Genomic DNA, 21,513 nt, shown 5'->3' with positions numbered 1-21,513 from the left:
GCCAACTCCAGCATGATGCCACCACCAAACACATCTTCCCTTCACCCCCCCTATCGGCATTCCGTAGGGATCGCTCCCTCCAGGACACCCTGGTCCACTCCTCCATCACCCCCTACTCCTCAACCCCCTCCTATGGCAGCACCCCATGCTCACGAAAAAGTTGCAACACCTGCCCCTTCACTTCCTCTCTACTCACCGTCCAAGGACCCAAACACTCCTTTCAAGTGAAGCAGCATTTCACTTGCATTTCCCCCAACTTAGTCTACTGCATTCGTCGCTCCCAATGTGGTCTCCTCTACATTGGAGAGACCAAACGTAAACTGGGCGACCACTTTGCAGAACACCTGCGGTCTGTCCGCAAGAATGACCCAAACCTCCCTGTCGCTTGCCATTTTAACACTCCACCCTGCTCTCTTGCCCACATGTCTGTCCTTGGCTTGCTGCATTGTTCCAGTGAAGCCCAACGCAAACTGGAGGAACAGCACCTCATCTTCCGACTAGGCACTTTACAGCCTTCCGGACTGAATATTGAATTCAACAACTTTAGGTCGTGAGCTCCCTCCCCCATCCCCACCCCCTTTCTGTTTCCCCCTTCCCTTTTTTTTCCAATAAATTATAAAGATTTTCCTTTTCCCACCTATTTCCATTATTTAAAAAAAAAACACCCCCACTAGAGCTATACCTTGAGTGCCCTACCATCCATTCTTAATTAGCACATTCGTTTAGATAATATCACCAACTTTAACTTTAATACCTATGTGTTCTATTGTACTATTGTCGTTGACATCTTTTGATGATCTGCTTCTATCACTGCTTGTTTGTCCCTACAACCACACCACCCCCCCACCCACCTCTCTGTCTCTCTATCTCTCCGCCCCCCCACACACACACCTTAAACCAGCTTATATTTCAACTCTTTCTTGGACTCGAACTCAAGTTCTGTCGAAGGGTCACGAGGACTCAACGTCAACTCTTTTCTTCTCCGCCGATGCTGCCAGACCTGCTGAGTTCTTCCAGGTTATTCTGTTTTTGTTTTTGTTTTGGATTTCCAGCATCCGCAGTTTTTTTTTTGTTTTTATATGGACTTTGTATTGTTCAGCTGGGCCTTGCCTTTTGGATATTCCTACATGTGTAACCTTACACTCTGTGCTCAGTCTTGTGTAGTTGATGCATCTTATTTACATGGGCTTTTACTGCTGAGTTTGACCCTGGTGCAGTCAAAGCTGATCTGTTCTTTGTGCAGGCTGCAACTGTTATCTGTGCTACTGCAGCTTATGTGTTCTCTTGACATCCTGTCAGCTCCTGTACTTTCTGTTGGTGTTAACAAGCCCAGGATCCCTCTCTTCCATGCCATGCTGCCAGACTTAGAACCACCACCAGTGCTTCAGGCACTAGTTCATCTCTGTTTCTCTTGACCTTTTTTTAATGTGCCCAAACTCCAACATCATCATGTCTCCTCCACAAGTGCTACCAGCAGGAAAGCAGCAATGAATCCAACCTGGTCCTCTGCCTCCCCTGCACCATGCTTGCAAACCCTAACACCCCTGCTCCATGCCTGAGTTTCCAAAACCCCTCATTCTCTCACTTGCATGTCTTCACCTGCTGGACAATTTTTCCTTGCCTGAACCCATTGCTTACTTCCATATTATCTACAACCTTACTATCTATGCTGTACTTTGAGAAAATGGCCATAGAAATTGAGAAAATAGGTAAAGAATCATACGGACACTTGGGAGGTGGCACAGTGAAGGAGAATTTTGCATGACAGTAAAAACATTGAAAAAAAAATGGGCGCTTCAATGAAAGAAAGTTCTGATTGGTATACAGAGACTAAAGAGTATTACAAAGAGCAGGATGTTGATATTGGCATGGTGGTATCCATTGCTAATTTCCAGGTACTTTGATTTCACTAAGAATCAATCACACAAGTGTGGAACTGGAGTAATTTATGTTGCAGACCAAGTACATTTGGTGATGAGATATTTAGTGACATTTCACAGAATTGTTATGGTTCAGAAGGAGGCCATTCGGCCCATCGTGTCTGCACCAGTTCTCAGATAAGCATTATGACACAGTGCCATTCCCCTGCCTTTTTCCTGTAACCCTGCAGATTGTTTCTCTTTAAGAGGGCACTAGATGATTATTTAAATGCCTCAATTAAACATGCCTTCACCACACTTCCAGGCAGTGCATTCCAGACTCATACCACTCGCTGCATGAAAATGTTTTCTCTCGCATCACATTTGCTTCTTTTGCAAATCACTTTAAACCTGTGCCCTCTCATTCTCGATCTTTTCACGAATGGGAATAGTTTCTCCCTATCTACTCTGTCCAGCCCCCTCATGATTTTGAACACCTCTATTAAATCTCCTTTCACTCTTCTCCTGTTCAAGCAGAACAGTCCTAACATCTCCAATCTACCTTCATAACTGAAGTTTCTCATTCCTGGAACCATTTTTGTAAACCTCTTCACTCTCTCCAATGTGTTCACATCTTCCCTAAAGTGTGGTGCCCAAAACTGTACACACTACTCCAGCTGACGTGAAAGCAAAAAATTGCGGATGCTGGAAATCCAAAACAAAAATAAAAATACCTGGAAAAACTCAGCAAAGAGTCATTCGGACTCTCCGCAGATGCTGTCAGACCTGCTGAGTTTTTCCAGGCATTTTTATTTTTGTTTTTGTTTTGTAACTGAGGTGACACTTGTACAGTGTCCTATACAAGTTCAGCATAACCTCCTTGCTCTTGTACTCTATGGCCCTGTTATTAAAACCTAGGATACTGTGTGCTTTATTAACTGCTTTCTTCACCTTTAATGACTCCTGCACATATACACATAGGCCCCTCTGCTCCTGCACACCCTTTAGAATTGTACTCTTTATATTGCCTCTCCATGTTCTTCCTACCAAAATGTATCGCCTCACACTCCTCTGCATTGAACTTCATCTGCCACCTATCTACACACTCCACCAACTTGTCTATGCCCTTTGGAAGTGCTACACTGTCCTCCTCACAGTTTACAATGCTTTCAAGTTTTGTATCATCCGCAAACTTTGAAATTGTCCCCTAACACCAAGATCTGAATCATTAATATATATCAGAAAAAGCAAGGGTCCCAACACTGACCACTGGGGAACTCCACTACAAACCTTCCTCCAGCCAGAAAAATATCCATAAACCATTACTCGTTGTTTCCTATTGCTCAGCCAAGTTTGTATCCACATTGCTACTGTCTCTTTTATTCCATGAACCATAACTTTTCTCTCAAGTCTGTTGTGCAGCACTATATTAAATGCCTTTTGGAAGCCTATGTACATTGCGTCAACAGCATTGACCCTCATCAACCCTCTCTGTTACCTCTTTAAAAAACTCAAAGTTAGCTAAACATGATTTTTCCCTTAAGAAATCCATGATGGCTCTAATCGACCCATGTTTTTCCATGTAACTGTTAATTCTATCCCAAATAGTTGTTCCTAGAAGCTTCCCCACCACCACCCAGGGGAGGTGATGGTATTGTCGCTAGATTAGTAATCTAGAGGACCAGGGTAATGCTCTGGGGACCTGGGTGCAAATCCCACCACAGCAGATGGTGGAATTTGAATTCAATAGGAATCTGGAATTCAAAGTCCAGTTGATTGGATCATTAATCTGGTTCACTAATGCCCTTTAGGGTTCGGGAACCTTTGGGGGAAGGAAACCTTCCTTGCTGCAGGTAAATGCCACCCATACCTGCTCCAGGTAAATACCCTCGTAAATAGCCTAGTAAGCCACTCAGTTGTATCAAAATCTCAAAAAAGGAATAAAACCAGCAGGACCGCCCGGCATCGACCTAGGCACCGGAAACGTCAACGGCAATCTCAGACCCTGCAAAGTCCTCCTTACTAACATCTGGGGGCAGTCTCTCAGATTAGTCAAGCAAGTTATCCTCACGGAATCATATCTTACAGATAATGTGCCAGACGCCACCATCACCTTCCCTGGGTATGTCCCGGCACACTGGTATACAGTCAGATGGGAGTTGCCCTGGGAGTGATCTACATTGATGCCAGACCCCATGAAGTCTCATGGCATCAGGTCAAACATGCGCAAGGAAACTTTCTGCTGATTTCCACATTCTGCCCTCCCTCAGGTCCTCCATGTTGAATGCCACTTGGAGGGAGCACTGAGGGTAGCAAGGGTGCACAATGTACCCTGGGTGGGGGACTTCAATATCCGTCACCGAGTGGTTTGGTGGCACCACTACTGACCTAGTTGGCCGAGCCCTAAAGGGCATAGCTGCTAGACTGGGTCTGCGGCAGGTGGTGAGGAACCAACAAGAGGAAAAGACATACTTGACCTCAACACTGGCATCTGCCCAGCTATGTGGAAAATTGCCCATGTATGTCCTGTACACAAAAAGCAGAACAAATCCAACCCGGCTAATTACTGCCCCATCAGTCTACTCTTGATCATCAATAAAGTAATGGAAGGGGTCATCAACAGTGCTGTCAAGCAGCACTTGCTTAGTAATAACCTGCTCACTGACACCCGATTTGGGTTCTGCCATGGTCACTCAGCTCCTAACCTCACTACAGCCTTGGTTCAAACGTGAACAAAAGAGCTGAACTCCCGAGGTGAGCTGAGATGACTACCCTTAACATCAAGGCAGCATTTGACAGTGTGGCATGAAGGGGCCCTAGCAAAACTGGAGTCAATGGGAATCAGGGGAAAAGCTCTCTACTGGTTGGAGTCATACCTAGCACAAAGGAAGTGGTTGTGGTTGTTGGAGGTCAGTCATCTCAGTTCCAGGACATCACTGCAGGAGTTCCTCAGGGTAGTGTCCTCGGCCCAACCATCTTCAGCTGCTTCATCAATGGCCTTCCTTCCAACATAGGGACATAAGTGGGGATGTTCACTGATGATTGCACAATCTTCACCATTCGCGATTCCTCAGATACTGAAGCAGTTCATGTTCAAATGCAGCAAGACTTAGACAATATCCAGGTTTGGGCTGACAAGTGGCAAGTAGTATTTGTTCCACACAGTTGTCAGGCAATGACCATCTCCAACAAGAGAGAATCCAACCATCGCCCCTTGATGTTCAATGACATTACCATCACTGAATCCCCCACTATCAAAACCCCCACCTGCGAGTTACCATTGACCAGAAACTGAACTGGACTAGCCATATAAATACTGTGGCTACAAGATCAGGTCAGAGGCTCGGAATCCTGCGACGAGTCATTCACCTCCTGACTCCCCAATATCTACAAGGCACAAATCAGGAGTGTGATGGGATACTCTCCACTTGCCTGGATGAGTGCAGCTCCCACAACACTCACAGCTTGACATTGTCCAGGACAAGATGCATTGTAGGAATTCACCAAGGCTCCTTCGACAACACCTTCCAAACCCATGACCACTACCATCTAGAAGGACAAGGGGCAGCAGGTAGATGGGAACACCACCACCTAGAAGTTTCCCTCCAAGTTACTCACCATCCTGCCTTGGAAATATATCACTGTTCCTTCACTGTCACTGGGTAAAAATCCTGGAATTCCCTTCCTAACAGCACTGGGGGTGTGCCTACACCACATGGGACTGCAACGGTTCAGGAAGGCAGCTCATCAATACCTGATGGGCAATAAATGCTGGCCCAGCCAGCAAAGCCCACCTCCTGTGAATGAATTTAAAAAAATCCTCACCAACCCGCCTGCTGCAGATGCATCTGTCTATGACAATTAAAAGAAAAGGCTTATGAAGTTGTCATAAGTAGTAAACCCTAGGATTGGGAGATTTTTAGAACACAGCAAAGGAAGACCAAGAAACCGGTAAAGAAAGGGAGAATAGAGTATGAATGCAATCTAGCAAAAAACAAAAATGGACTGTAAAAGCTTCTATCGGTGTGTAAAAAAAGAAGCTTTTGGCTAAGACAAATGTGGGCCCATTACAGGCAGAGTCAAGAGAATTTATAATGGGGAATAGAGAAATGGCAGAGAAGCTATATAATTACTTTGTGTCTGTTTTCACTGAGGAAGATACAGGAAATCTCCCAGATTTAGAGATCCAAGGGACTGGGGAGAACAAGAAGCTGAAGAAAATTAGTATAAGAAAGAAGGTTTTATTGGAGAAATTAATGAGACTAAAAGTTGATAAGTCCCTGGCACTTGATATTCTGCATCCCAGAGTGTCGGAAGAGGTTGCTACAGAGATAGTGGATGCATTGGTGATAATTTTCCAAAATTCTATAGATTCTGGAATGGTTCCTGAAGATTGGAAGGTAGTAAATGTCACCCCACTATTTAAGAAGGGAGGGAGAGAGAAAACAGGGAATTACCTGTTAGCCTTACATCAGTAGTAGGGAAAATGCTAGAATCCATTATAAAGGGTGTGATAAATGGATACTTGGATACTCATGATCTGATTGGACATAGCATGGATTTGTGAATGGGAAATCATGTTTGATGAATTTGTTGGAGTTTTTTGAGGATGTTACTAACAAAATTGATAAAGGAGAGTCGATGGATGTAAAATTGATGCTGGGGAGCTCCGGAGGAGGCCAAGGTGGATCATCCACTCGGCACTTCTGGCTGAAGATCGTAGCAAATGCTTCAGCCTTACGTTTTGCACTGATGTGCTGGGCTCCTCCCATCATTGAGGATGGGGATATTTGTGGAGCCTCCTCCTCCAATGAGTTGTTTAGTTGTCCACCACCATTCACAACTGGACATGGCAGGATTGCAGAGCTTAGATTTGATCCATTGGTTGTGGGATCACGTAGCTTTGAGTATCACTTGCTGCTTATGCTGTTTGGCACGCAAGTAGTTCTGTGTTGCTGCCTTATCAGCTTTACACCTCATTGTTAGGTATGCCTGGTGCTGCTCCTGGCATGCCCTCCTGCACTCTTCATTCAACCCGGGTTGATCCCCTGGCTTGATGGCAATGCCAGACCAAAGGGTTTTCGGAAGGCTTTTGATAAAATCCCCCACAGGAGGTTGATTAGCAAAATAAAAGCACATGGGATAAGAGGCAATGTACTGGCATGGATTAAGGATCGGCAGAAAACAGTGGGAATAAACAGGTCATTCTCGCATTGGCAGGCTGTGACTAGTGAGGTACTGCAAGGATCAGCACTTGGGCCCCAGCTGTTCACAATATATATCAATGATTTGGATGTGGGGACCAAATGCAATATTTCCAAATTCGAGGATGATACAAAGCTAGGCGGGAATGTGTGTTGTGAGGAAGATACAAAGTGGCTACAGGAGTATTTGGGCAGACTTAGTGAATGGGCATGAATATAGCAGAAGGAATATAATGTGGAAAAATGTGAGATTATCCACTTTGGTAGAAGGAGCAGATGTGCAGATTATTTCCTATATGATAAGAGATTAGAAAGTGCAGATGTGCAAATGGACCCGAGTGTCCTTGTCCATAGGTCACTGAAAGCTAACATGGAAGTACAGCAGGCGATTAGGAAGGCCAGTGGAATGTTAGCCTTTATTAGAAGGGAATATTAGTACAGGATGACTGAAGTCTTGCTTCAGTTGTATAGAAACTTGGTCAGACTGCACCTGGAGTAATGTGTGCAGTTTTGGCCCCCTTACCTCAGAAAGGATATAATTGCCATTGAGGGAGTGCAACGAAGGTTCACCATACTTGTTCCAGAGATTGTGGGTCTGTCTTATGAAAAGCGATTAGGGAAACTGGGCCTGTATTCTCTAGAGTTTCAAAGAATGAGAGGTGATCTCATTGAAACCCACAAAATACTTAAAGGAATAGACAGGGTAGATTCAGGTAAGATATTTCCCCTCGTTTGGGAGTCTAAAACCAGGGGACACAATTTCAAAATAAGGGGGAAGCCACTTAGGACGGAGGTAAGAAGAAATTTCTTTACTCAGAGGATTGTGAACCTTTGGAATTCTCTACCCCAGAGGTCCATGGAAGCTTAGTCATTGTGTATATTTAAGGTAGAGATTGATAGATTTCTAATTAACAATAAAGATGAAGGGTTATGGGGATAGTGGGGGTAAAAGGCATTGAAGTGTTTGATCAGCCATGATCGTATTGGATGACGGAGCAGACTCGACGGGCTGAATGGCCTTCTCTTGTTCCCATGTTACTGTAGTATCCATAGGAGTGACTACTGCACCGTCGTTGTGGAGACAAAGTCCTGCCTTCACATTGAGAATACCCTCCATCATGTTGTGCGGCACTACCACTGTGCTAAATGGGATAGATTTCAAACAGACCTAGCAACTCGAGACTAGGCATTCATGAGGCGCTGTGGGCCATCAGCAGCAGTAGCAGAATTGGACTTGAACACAATCTGTAACCATTACCATCAAGACAGGGGATCAACCCTGGTTCAGTGAAGACCGCAAGACGGCAAGCTTGTACACAAAAAGCAGGAAAAATCCAACCCGGCCAATTACCATGCCATCTGTCTACTCTCGATCATTAGTATAGTAATGGAAGGGGTCATCAATAGTGCTATCAAGTGGCACTTGCTTAATAATAAACTGCTCGCTCACATACAGTTTGGGTTCCGCCAGGGCCGCTCAGCTCCTGATCTCATTACAGCCTTGATTGAAACATGGACAAAAAAGCTGAACTCCCAAGGTGAGGTGAGAGTGACTGCCCTTGACATCAAGACTGCATTTGGCCAAGTGTGGCATCAAGGTGCCCTAGCAAAATTGGAGCCAATGGGAATAGGCAAAAATTCACCACTGGTTGGAGTCATACCTAGCACAAAGGAAGATGGTTGTGGTTGTTGGAGGTCCGTCATCTCAGCTCCAAGACATCACTGCAGGAGTTCCTCAGGATAGTGTCCAAGGCCCAACCATCTTCAGCTGCTTCATCAATGACCTTCCTTCCATCATAAGGTCAGAAGTGGGGATATTCACTGATGATTGCACAATGTTCACCATTCGCACCTCCTCAGATACTGAAGTAGCCCAAGTCCAAATGCAGAAAGACCTAGATAATATCCAGGCTTGGGCTGACAAGTGACGAGTAAGATTCACGCCACTCAAATGCTAGGCAATGACCATCTCCAACAAGAGAGAATCTAACCATTGCCCTTTACGTTTAACGGCATTACCATCACTGAATCCCTCACTATCAACATGCTGGGGGTTGCCGTTGACCAGAAACTGAACTGGACTAGCCATGTAAAGACTGTGACTAGCACTCTGGGTGTACCTACACCACGTGGACTGCAGCAATTCAAGAAGGCAGCTCACCATCATCTTCTCAAGTGCAACTAGGGATAGGCAATAAATGCTGGCCCAGCCAGCGAAGCCCACATCCCGTGAATGAATTTTTTAAAAAAACACTGGTCTGTAATTGCTGGGCATTTCCTTACACCTTTTTTGAGCAAGCGTCTAATGTTTGCAATTCTCTAGTCCGCTGGCATCTCCCCTGAGTCTAGGGAAGACTGAAATATTATGGCCAGTAATCCTGCAATTTCCATTCTTGCTTCCTTCAATGTCCTTGGATGCATCTCATCTGATCCCGGTGCCTTGTCAACTTTTAAGTACCAACGGTTTTCTGTTACCACTTCCTTGTCAATTTTGAACCCTTCCAGTGATAGAGTTTCCTCTGTCACCATGGCCTGGGTAGCATCTGCTTCCTTGGTAAAGACTGATGCAAAGTATTTGTTTAACACCTCAGCCATGTCCTCTGCCTCCATGCGTAAATCTCCTTTTTGATCCCTAATCAGCCCATTCCTCTTTATCCCATGCTTTTACTATTTATGTGCCTGGATAAGACTTTGCAATTCCCCCTTAGGTTGGCTGCCAGTCTTTTCTCATAACCTGTCTTTGCTTCTCTTACTTGCTGCTTCACCTCTCCTCTGAACCTTCTATATTCAGCTTGGTTCTCAATTGTATTGTCTATCTGACACCTGTCATAGTACACTTTTTCTTCTTTATCTTAATTTCTGTCTCCTTCTAATCCAGGGAAACCCTGGATTTGTTTGCCCCACCTTTCCCTTTCGAGGGAATACATCTTGACTGTGCCCGAACCATTTCTTCTTTGAATGTAGCCCATTTGTCAGCCACAGTTTTACCCACCAACCTTTGATTCCAATCTATCCGACCTAGCTCCGTTCTTACCCCATTGAAGTTGGCTCTCTCCCAGATAATTAATTCGTACTCTGGATTGCCCATTATCCTTTTTCTATTGTCATCCTAAACCTTATGATACAATGATCACTCTCTCCTAAATGTTCCCCACTGACACTTGATCTATTTGGCCCACCTCAGTTCCAAGAGCCAGGTCTAGCTCTGCCTCTTGTTGGACTTGACACACCGCTGTAGAAAATTCTCCTGAACACCCTCTAGGAACTCTGGCCCCTCTCTGCCCTTTATACTACCACTATCCCAGTCTATATTCAGGTAATTAAAGACCCCCATTATAACTATAATGTTTGCACGTCTCTAATTTCCCTACAGATTTGTTCCTCTACATCCTTCCCACTCATTGGTGGCCTGTAGACTACCCTGAGCAATGTAATTGCACCCTTTTTATTCCTTAGCTCTAGCCAAATTGATTCTGCCCTTGAACCCTCTGGGACACCCTCTTTCTCCAGCTCTCCCTAACCAATAAAGTCACCCCTCCTCCTTTTCTCCCTTTCCTATCTTTCCTGAACACCTTGTACCCAAGAATGTTTAACACCCAGTCCTGCCCTTCCTTGAGCTAGACCTCTTATTGCCGCAACATCATAATTCCGCATGACAATCTGTGTCTGTACATCACCAATCTTATTTACTATACTCTATATATTCAAATACACGCAGTATAACTCTGATTTAGACTTCATGACCTTCTCCCTTACTCTGACTCTGCCTGTTAACTTACTATTCTCTATTCTAGTGCTATCTGTCTCCCAGTGTTTTGTGCACCTTGGCATTAGTCTGATATTTTCCCCTGGTTCCCACATCACTGGCGAGTTAGTTTAACAGCACTATCAAAATGCCCTGCAAGGAACTCAGTCCTGGCTCTGTTCAGTTGTACCCCATCCAGCTTATACAGGTGCCATCTCGCTCATGATGTTTCCGCCCGGTTTTGAACTGGGGACCTTTCACGTGATAGGTGAACGTGACAACCACTACACTATAAAAACATTCTGAAAACCATCATTGAGAAATATATCACACGAAAGTGTTCTGCATACAAGCCAATGTTTGACTGCAGAAGTCTTGGGCACTGTTGAAAAGGCAGGGAAAAAAAGCATTCAGATTGAATACCAGATTTGATATTTGGATTGACTGCTTTGATAGGAAAACAAAGATTTTTTTAAACTAGTCTCATGGCATTACCTATCAAGAATAAAGATTAAATGCAGTTTTCAGATGGAGAGTTACAGTATGGGGATAATTGAATTAGATTAAGAAAGAGCAGAAGGAAGGGTGGGAGGGGAGGTGGTGTGGAGAGTGGGGAAGGGGTTAGAGGTGACGGACGATTCTCATCGGCATATCTCTGTCCTCCCTTTTTCTGTGTCTCTCCCTTGTTGGGAGGGGGCCCCGTTGCAAACTGGGGTACTTCTACCCTGTATACCCATTGCCTCTGTAATATTTGGGATAAGTGCATTATATACGATTTATTTTGTGTTTCGGCTTGGGTTTTTACGGAACTTGACGTGTTTGTAAGTGAGTAATGTGTCTCATCAGGCAACAGTGGCAGCATTTGCTGCAAGTGAAGGTCACTCGCATCCAAGAGTTGTGGAGCTACCCAAGACAGATGAAGGACTAGGATTCAATATCATGGGTGGAAAGGAGCAAAACTCTCCTATATACATATCCCGCATCATTCCAGCTGGCATTGCTGATCGTCACGGAGGTCTGAAACGTGGAGACCAGCTCCTATCTGTCAATGGAGTGGTAGGTATCTTGTATATTTTCTTGCAGAAACTTACTTTATAATAACATCTTTTACACTTTCAGGACATCCTAAGATATTTTTCAGACAATTAACCGCCATTGAAGTGCAGTCACTTTTTGTTGGTAAAAGTACATTTAAATCTGCACGTAGAGGGCTACTCTAATGTTTTAAATGTGTAAAGGGAGTCATTGGTATTGCACTTATACCATGCAGAAGGCTCCATGTTAGATTCCCAGTCAATACAGCAGCAACCATTTAGACTTCTACCATTGAGCCTTGCATTTCTGAGGGAAGGGAGTGAAAAATCCACAAGCGTTAATTATACTTCTGATTATAAGTAGTTTATAATCTATGTAAGTTTTTTTTTTGATTTGGCCAATCTTTGAAGTTGATTTCAATAGATGTTTGTCCAGTGCCATTGAATTTCCGTAGAAATTGAAATTCTATTCTTAATCCTAGTTTTGGTTACTTTTTTTTTATTTTTGGAAGAGGTTAAGCCCCGAAGAACTATATGGGTTTCATTAATAAGGCATGTGCAACAGTGATAGCATTTCTTTAGAAAATTGTTCAGAATAACACAAATTCAAATTGAGCTTATAAAACCATGTTATCATAGTGGTGAATTCCTGCCCACAGCTGCTGTTTCCATATGCATCAATTGTCAGCTAAACACTTGTCATATTTGATGTTGAAGTCTTTCATGTCTTTTTCAATGGCCTTAGCAAGTGGGAAAGATGGCAAAGAGGGGATACTGAAATAGAAAATGTTGGTCAGGAACGGGAGGCTGTGACTGCAAGTGAGGCAGCAATGGGGACACAAATTAGAAGTGGAGGAGCCTCAGCCTTTGCAATTGCCCTACAGCCTGTATGGTTGACAGTGGGGGCTGCAGGTTGGATGAGCAAACTGACCATGGCACAGGAAGCCATTCAAGTGGTGGAATGCAGTGGTAGTTGGGGACAGTACAGTCAGGGGGATAGACACAGCTCTCTGCAGCCAAGAGCGAGAGTCCAAACGGCTGTGCTTTCTGCCCCATGCCAAGGTTCAGGAGATCTGCTTGGGGTCAGAGAAGAACTTGCAGTGGGAGGGGGGGGGGATCCAGATCCAGTGGTTGTGGTCCACGTTGATACCAATGACATAGATAGGTCCAGGAAAAATGTTCTCCTTGGGGATTATGAGCAGATAGAAGCCAAATTAAAAAGCAGAACCTCAAAGGTAATGATCTCTGGATTATTACCTGAGCCACAAGCAGATTGGCTGGTAGGATAGCTAAGATTAGAGAGATGAATGCATGACTCAAAAACTGTTGTGGGAGAAACAGGTTTCGATTCATGGGGACCAGTGCTGGGGAAAGTGGGAGCTGTACCGTTGGCCTTCACCTGAACATACTGGGATCAGTGTTCTGTTGAGTCGTATAACTAGGGTGGTAGAGAGGGCTGGAAACTAAATAGTGGGGGGAAGGGATCATGCAAGAGGAGGTGTAGTAAAGCAGTGGGAAACAACAAGGTAATAGAGCAGTGGTGCATGAACAAGGACATCCAAGTCCATTTGAAGTTCAACATTTCCCTGTCTGCCACCATTTAGGAAATGCTCTATCATTTTGTTTTTCCTACCAAAGTGGATAACTTCACATGAATTGTTAACACAGATAAAAACAAATATGTATGACCTGATAGCCATTACAGAGACGTATTTGGAAGGCGGCCAAGGCTGGGATCTAAATACTGAAGGATATTTGACATTTCAAAATGGTAGGAAATTAGGAAAAGGTGGTGGGATAGCTCTACTAATTAAGGATGTCATTAGTACAGTAATGAGAGATGATCTTGTCTCAAAGTAGCAAAATGTTGAATCAGTTTGGGCTTATAGATCCTCTAACCGTTGTTAGATGGTAGGACAGGGTATACAGGAAGAAATAAATGGGGCATGTAAGAAAGGTACCACAATAATCATGGGTAACTTTAATCTACACACAGATTGGGCAAATCAGATTGGCAAAGGTAGTGTGGAGCATGAGTTCATAAGAGTGTACTCAGGACAATTTCTTAGAGCAGCATATTCTAGAGCTAACCAGGGAGCAGTCTCTTCTAGACCTGGTAATGTGCAGTGAAGCAGGATTAATCAATAACCCAATAGTAAAGGAGCCTCTAGCCGATAGCAATCATAGCATGTTAGAATTTCTTGTTCTGTTTGAAGGGGAGAAGTGTGAGTCTAAGACTCATGTTTTAAACATGAATAAAGGTAATTTATAAGGGCATGAAAGTGATTTGGGAAACTAGGTTAAAAGGTAGGACAGTAGTGATGTAGTGGCAGACTTTTAAGGAGATACTTAACTCTCAGCAGATCCCAGCATGTTCAACTCTAATGAGAAAGGAAGACTCTGAGAAGGATGCACCATCCATAGCTGAGTAAGGAAATTAAGGATTGTATCAAATTGAAAGAAACACTGTGCAAATGTGCAAAGATTAGTGATAGGTCAGGAGATTGGTCAAATTTTAAGAACCAGCAAAGAATGACTTAAAAAAAAAAAGGGAAAAAGAAGAGTATGGGAAGGCTAGATAGTAATATAAAAATGGATTGTAAGAGCGTCGACCCTCTAAAGCGAGCCTGGGAATTGATCGTGTAAAGCAAGGAAATGGCAGCTATCCAACACGTATTTTGTATCTGTCTTCACTTGCGAAGACTTAGAAAACTTGAAAATCAAGAGGTGAATGGGTGGGAGGATCTTAAAATCACCATCACCAGGGAAAAGATGTTGGGAAAACTATTAGAGCTAAAGGCTGACAATTCCCCAGGACCAGATGGCGTGCATCCTAGGGCCTTAAAGGAAGTGGCTGCATGGATTGTGGATGCATTGATTATAGCCCTCCAAAACTCCATCGATTTCAGAAGGATCCCAGTGGATTGGAAATAGCAAATATAATACCTTGATTCAAGAAAGAAGGGAGACAGAAAACAGGAAACAACAGGCCAGTTAACCTGACATCTGTCATAGGGAAATTGCTAGAATCCAACACTAAGGAGGTTAAAGCAAGATACTTAGGAAATCATAATTTGATCAGAGTCAACATAGGCTTGTGAAAGAGAAATCGTGCTTAACTAATTTATTTGAGTTTTTTGAGGAAGTAACAAGCAAGTGGATAAAGGGGAACCTGTAGATGTGGTGTACTTGGATTTCCAGAAGACATTTGATAAGGTGCCACATAAAAGATTACTGCGCAAGATAAGATTACATGGTGTAGAGCTAACATATTAACATGGATAAAGGATTGGCTAGCTAACAGAAAGAAGAGAGTAGGGATAAATGGGTATTTTTCAGGTTAGCAAGCTGTTAGAAGTGGAGTGCCACAGGGATCAGTGCTGGGGCCTCAACTATTTGCAATCTATATCAGTGATTTGGATAAAGGGACTAATGTCTGAAAGCTAAATTCGCCAATGACACCAAGAGAGGTAGGAAAGTAAGTTGTCAAGAAGGGATAGTCTACAAAGGGTTATAGGTGGGTTGAGTGAATGGGAAAATTTGACAGTTGGAGTATAATGTGGGAAAATGTGAGCTTATCCACTTTGGCAGGAAGAATGGAAAAGCAATATACTATTTAAATGGAGAGAGGCTCTTGTATAGAGGGATCTGGGTGTCCTGGTACATGAAACACAGTAAGTTAGTGTACAGGCACAAGTGATTATGAAGGCAAATGGAATGTTGACATTTATTGCAAGGGGAATGGAATATAAAAGTGGAAAAGTTTTACTGCAGCTGTACATTAGTGAGACCACATCTGGAATACTATGTGCAGTTTTGGCCTCCTTATTTGAAAAACGATATAATTGTGTTAGAAGCAATGCAGAGAAGGTTCACTCGAGGGTTAAGGGGGTTATCTTACAAAGAAAGTTTGAACAGGTTGGGCCTGTATCCATTGTAGTTTAGAAGAATGAGCGATGATATTGAAGTGTATAAGATCCTGAGGAGATTTGATCGGGTAGATACGGGGAGGATGTTTCCACTTGTGGGGGAGACTAGATCTAGGGGATACAGGTTAACAATAAGACTGAGATGAGGAGAAATTTTTTTCTGAGGATTTTTGCTATGTGGAATTCTCTTGCCCAGAGTGCAGCGGAGGCAGGGTCATTGAATTTATTCAAGGGCTAAGTTGGATAGATTCTTGATAGAAAAGGGAGCCAAAGGTTATGGGGAGCAGGCGGCAAAGTGGAGTTGAGACCACAACCAGATCAGCATATTGAATGGCGAAGCAGGCACAAAGCGCTGAATGGCCTACTCTTTTTGTTCCTTAGTTGTTACTCGTTTCTTTCCTTGCCCATTTTCCTAATTCTGTTAAAATGCTTGCTTTAATTTTCAGAAATGACGGATTACCATGCCTGAAATTTTGATATGACTTCTGTATTTGTACCATTTTTTTCAAATTAATTGTCCAGATTATTGCTGAACTTATTTATTGAATAACAAGTCAACATAAAGGGAATAAATCCAGTTTGTATTACTCTAGCACAGTCCCGGAACAATGCTTCTTCAGGGGAGGTGGTGGCACTGTGGTATTGTCACTGGACTGGTAATCCAGAGACCCAGGGTATTGCTCTGGGGTCCAGATGGTGGAATTTGAATTCAATAAATACCTGGAATTAAAAGTCTAATGATGACCATGAGACCATTGTCGATTGTTGTAAAAGCCCATCTGGTTCACTAATGCCCTTTAGGGTAAGGAAATCTGCTGTCTTTACCTGGTCTGGCCTACATGTGACTCCAAACCCACAGCAATGTGGTTGACTCTTAAAAATGCTCTCTGAACAAGGGCAATAATTGCTGGCCTAGCCAGCGATGCCCACATCCCACAAACGAATTTTTAAAAATGACATCACTGCTTTACTGAATTTGTTTAAAAACTGCAATTATCAGTGTGATTCCCCAAAGCATTTCACAGCCAATGCATTAATTTTGAGTATGAATGGTTTTATTAGGCAGATGTGACAGCCAATTTGCATGCAGTAAGGTGTCTCCAAATTGCAATGAGCAAAGTTTTATGGTGGTGGGTGGTGGACGCTAGGGTTTAAGAGTGGCTCAGGACAATGTGAAACCTCTTGGTTCCTCTTCAAACATCACCATCAGATTTTCCAAGTCCACTTGGACATGTGGATGCCACCCTGTTTTAATGTATCACCCAAAAAAACACCACTTCCAGCATGCAACACTTTCTCAGCACTGTATTGAAGTGTCAATTTAGATTATGTTCTTTGAGCTGGAGTGAAAACTGAGCCCACAATCGTCTGACAAGATGCAGATATTACCAGCTGAACAAGCCTGGCATTTATTGCATTTGTGGAAAGATATTGATATTTTCATATACGACAAAAGAGTATGCAGTGTAATAATGAACAAGTTTTTTTTTCCCTTATATGCAGAGTGTTGAAGGAGAACACCATGAAAAAGCAGTTGAGCTCCTTAAAGCTGCCCATGGAACTGTTAAATTAGTCGTTAGATACACACCAAAAGTTCTGGAAGAAATGGAATCGCGATTTGAGAAAATGAGGTCAGCAAAACGCAGACAGCAAATCAACTATTAATCATTTTGATACTTCATTACTTTATTTTACATGACAGCTGGGATTTCCTAATGTGTTCTTCTTGCTATTGATGTGACATGATCAGGCAGTGTCATACTCAAATTAGTTAGTCACACTGACAGTACACCACAATAATGCATTCTTGCTTATTGTTAATCCACTGTTAGATTTACAGTGAAGTCAGTTTAAATATGTTTCAACTATTCATATTTTTAAATCAAATAATTATTTCTTTTCTTAATTTGTAAGTGCTGAAAAATATCACGAGGCACTTCTGTGTTGATGTGCTATCGATGGCAGGAATGGGACATTTCCTCTAAATAGTGCGTTATAGTGAAATTGAGGCAAACTCTACCCCTGCGGTCCAACTGCAACAGTGAAAAAGAGAGGCTTGGAAAACAAGCATCTCCTCCAAAGTGGGTGGACGGTACAGGTATAGTAAAAGAAGGAAGAACAGCACCCAAGTTATGGTCCTCCACTTAATTGCTACTGAATTGGAGCCTGACTACCAATTGAAATATCTACGGAGAAAGGGAGTTGCTGATTTTGTCCATGTTCAGATGATAGACGCAGAAAATCATCAGAGCAAAGCAGTAACTTAGGAAATTCAGGGATAGAGTTGCTTGAACTGTTCCAGTATTACTTTGCAGTCCTTGTGATTTCCCTTATTATGTTCAGCACTTGCCAATTAAGCCATCAGCAAAACAGGGATGGGGGCTGGGTGGAATATATAAAAGGATGTAGAGTTCCTAACTTTTTCAAATTATTGGATATTGCTTGAAAGGCACATTCATGGTGAGACTTGCTCTTCAAAATAGCTAAGAGTTGTCCATTTTCTACACAACTTTATCAAATGAATAATCTGTTGTGCTATTTATCCCAGAAGTGATCACATTCCTTTCAGTAATTGAACTGTTCTTACTCAGGTTTCTATTCCAGTAAAATTTGATAACAGAATAAATTAGTTAGTCTATACCAAGTAATTTGAGATGTGACAGCACCTTAGTGTTGCTTGTTGCTAATTGCCCTGTATTTATCTGTTCAACCCACTTCCAAGTGAAAGGAAGACATATCAACTTGACTTTACTTCAGGCCTGATTTACACCCCTTTTTATATTTTTTAACACTATTCGAAGCTCAGAAGTCATAGTATGCCCAGCCATGCCACTTTGGCCTATCCAGACTGTTGTCCAGTGCATGAAATTTATGGGCAGATTTAAGGAGGAATTCAAAATTCACTCTTGGCTCACATTTGTATAAAATTAATTGTGGGTTCAGTTTAAGTGTCAGCCTCCAACAACATTTTTAAATCTCATAATAACTCAATCAGAGATTACCAAATTTTATTAGACTCAAAATTGAATACTTTTTAATGAGGCTTCTGTTAATTGACTTCTTGCTTCAGCTTTTCTACCACTTATGAAGCCAATAATTTTTACAGAACAGTTTTTTGTATTAGTACATCTTAATTTTTGTACCAGCTTTTATATAAAAGGCAGCTCGGTAGCTCTGAAGTTGAACAGGCAAAAGCCGTATTGGTTTCTTCAATCATTGGTTGTCCTTATAAGACTAAAAAAAAGCAACCACACGAACCTTTGAAAATCTTCAAACATGTTGCAATCTTTTGGTCATAAATGTCTCATGGTGATAGGAACTGAAGCAAATCTCTGAATTATTTTGCTTGTAGATTGTTTAAACAAGTGGATATTTAAAAGAAGCCTTTTTCTAGCACTACTACCTATTGACTTACCTTGTACTACACTAAATAACAACACTTTGTGTTTGTTCACTTACAAAAATTTTGTATTTCCACTTTTTTCTGAATGACTGGGGCTACTCCTGATTAATTAGAGTATTATACAACTGATTGTAAGAGAACCTTGTATTTTTTTTTCAAATTTGCGTGTCAGAAATGTATGCTTTTCAACCTGTAGCTGTTGTCAGTTTATGCTGTGCTGTGTAATGATATGCGGTTGTATTTGTGTTTAAATAGAAATCAGATCGAACATTGGTGTTCGCAGTTGTTCATTTTGCTCAAATGTTTATCTAGTTTGGCTGAATTGAATATTGTTTCTGAGCATTGCAATCCTTTTAAACTGAAGAATCTACATATCAAGTGTGGTGATATGGGAAACAATTTTGACATCTTTACCGAATTTTAATGATTCAGGTTCTGACGTGAACCTGAAAATGCACGTTTTTTTTTTTTCTTGCCTCTTTTCAAAGGAAAAACCACGGATTTGTTTAAATCCGAAATGGTTTTTTTTAGATACCTTTAGTCTGTTTATTGTACAATATTTGTATTAAATTCTGTTCCAACCATGTTTTATTGTTGAAATCTTAAGATGTTTGTTAAAATTTATTTTTGTTTCCTGGTTCCAACATGGTGTGAAGACTTAATTCACTTCGTGCACTGATGTTGAACCTTGATTTTAAATACATTCTTTTGAACATTTGAGGACTCTTCCAAAATGTCTAACGCCAGATGTTGAGAATCAAATATGACGCATCAGCCTTTGTTACCACTTGCATCAAGTTACTGGAGTCTGATCAAATCTGAGCAACTTTAATTGTATTGCAGCAATGCCTATCTGCTACTGTCTCCTAGCAAGGAAAACTTATTGCAACAAATATTATCAAAATTATAAAAACCATGCCATTTGGATAATTACGTGATCAGTAATGTCAGTTCAATAAATTCTTTGCTTTTAGAATCAACTGATCATTAGCACTGAAGGGAAAAAAATTATGTCTATTTGTGGGTAAAATAATACTGCAGGACCCAAAGAGAAGCTTATAGTGGTTAAAACTCAAACATAATTGTGAATGGTATCTAATTTTGTTTGTATCTGTGTATAATGACTTTCTAAAAGATAAATCTACTGTGCGCTGGGGATCTTGTTTGTAACCAGTTAAAATTATATGCTTGGCTCTCTTAATCTGCTCTTTGTCTACTTTGATTTGTGAATGTTGAAATTTGTACTTAAAATAAAATTATATATGTAATAGTATGCTTCATCAAACAGTATACTCTGTTCTAAGTGTCTTCAGTTGAATGATTATAAGTGCGCTTTCCCATTGAATCGTTTGCTCTTGCTCACTTAAGTTGCACAATTTATGAACAAATTTTAGCTTAAAGCGTGAGTTTTTAAAAGTGGCTAGCAAATTACTAAGAAGAGGAGAATTGTTTGTAGTGAAAACAATTTACCTTTAGTGTGGAAAAATGAGTGAGAACACGTTGTGAATACTGTCTTCAGTCCTGGCCATCAAACCATAACGGTGATGATTAACAGTAATGAACTGACCTCTAGTGTCAGATTTTGGTTAAGAAAAATTGCAGAAACTTGGACTTTTTGACTCTGAAAGGAGCAATTTAAGAATTGAGATATATAAAGCAGTATGAAAAAGATAAATCTCAAATTGTCTTGAAACTAAATTGAGACTAGGACAAAGGGGGTACTAGTAAAAGGCCAATTTAGGATTGTTGTCAGTAAGATCTTCCAAGAAACTTTCACTCCTACCCTACCCAATTTTTAGCAAGATTTCTGTTAATGCCACTGAAACCGATCAACCTGTGACATGATGACTTAATTCCCCCAGTTTATTTCTCTCACTCAGCATCTCAACTCATGCACTTTGTCTTTTTTCCTATCCCTATTGAAAACTACTCTTACCATTTTTGTCCAAGCTCTCACCTCATTCCTTTATCTTAGTCTTTTTCTTGTGAATAACAACTTGTTTTGCATATACTCCAAGTGAGCCTTCTCCCAATAATATCTTCCCATCCTGTCCCCCCTTCTCCCTCACATATGCTCGCCCCTTCTGAATTTCCTCCTCTGCCCTTCATTGCATTTTTCCCCCATAGGTTTACGTGTATGTTTCTACCTTCTCACCTTGTTCTTTCTGATTTGATCCTTTTCCCTGCTCTTCCTTCCTAGTTTAACAGACCCTTCACTTCCCTATTTCTGTTTAGCCAGTTCATTAGTTCCCTTCCTGTTCCTATGTGTTATGACATCTTCTCCAGAATTGATGCCGTAACATGCATAAAATTGAAGCACTCTTCTTGAGGCCATCCCT

The 21,513-nt window shown here is 41.8% G+C and overlaps 1 protein-coding gene across 1 annotated transcript in view; it reads left to right on the top strand.

Annotated features, from left to right (window-relative positions):
• Window positions 1-20,444, top strand: part of lin7c (lin-7 homolog C (C. elegans)) — a 36,080-nt gene extending 15,636 nt beyond the window's left edge. Inside the window, exons 4-5 of the mRNA XM_041198071.1 lie at window positions 11,655-11,864; window positions 17,275-20,444. Coding sequence (XP_041054005.1) covers window positions 11,655-11,864; window positions 17,275-17,436 — 372 coding nt within the window. The 3' untranslated portion in view covers window positions 17,437-20,444. The remainder of the gene's footprint in view (window positions 1-11,654; window positions 11,865-17,274) is intronic.
• The last annotated feature ends 1,069 nt before the right edge of the window (window positions 20,445-21,513 follow it).

This window comes from Carcharodon carcharias, chromosome 10, assembly GCF_017639515.1.
Source record: "Carcharodon carcharias isolate sCarCar2 chromosome 10, sCarCar2.pri, whole genome shotgun sequence".
NCBI lineage: Eukaryota > Metazoa > Chordata > Chondrichthyes > Lamniformes > Lamnidae > Carcharodon > Carcharodon carcharias.
Note: the sequence above shows the minus strand (reverse complement) of the source record. Positions and strands in the feature narration are given on the sequence as shown.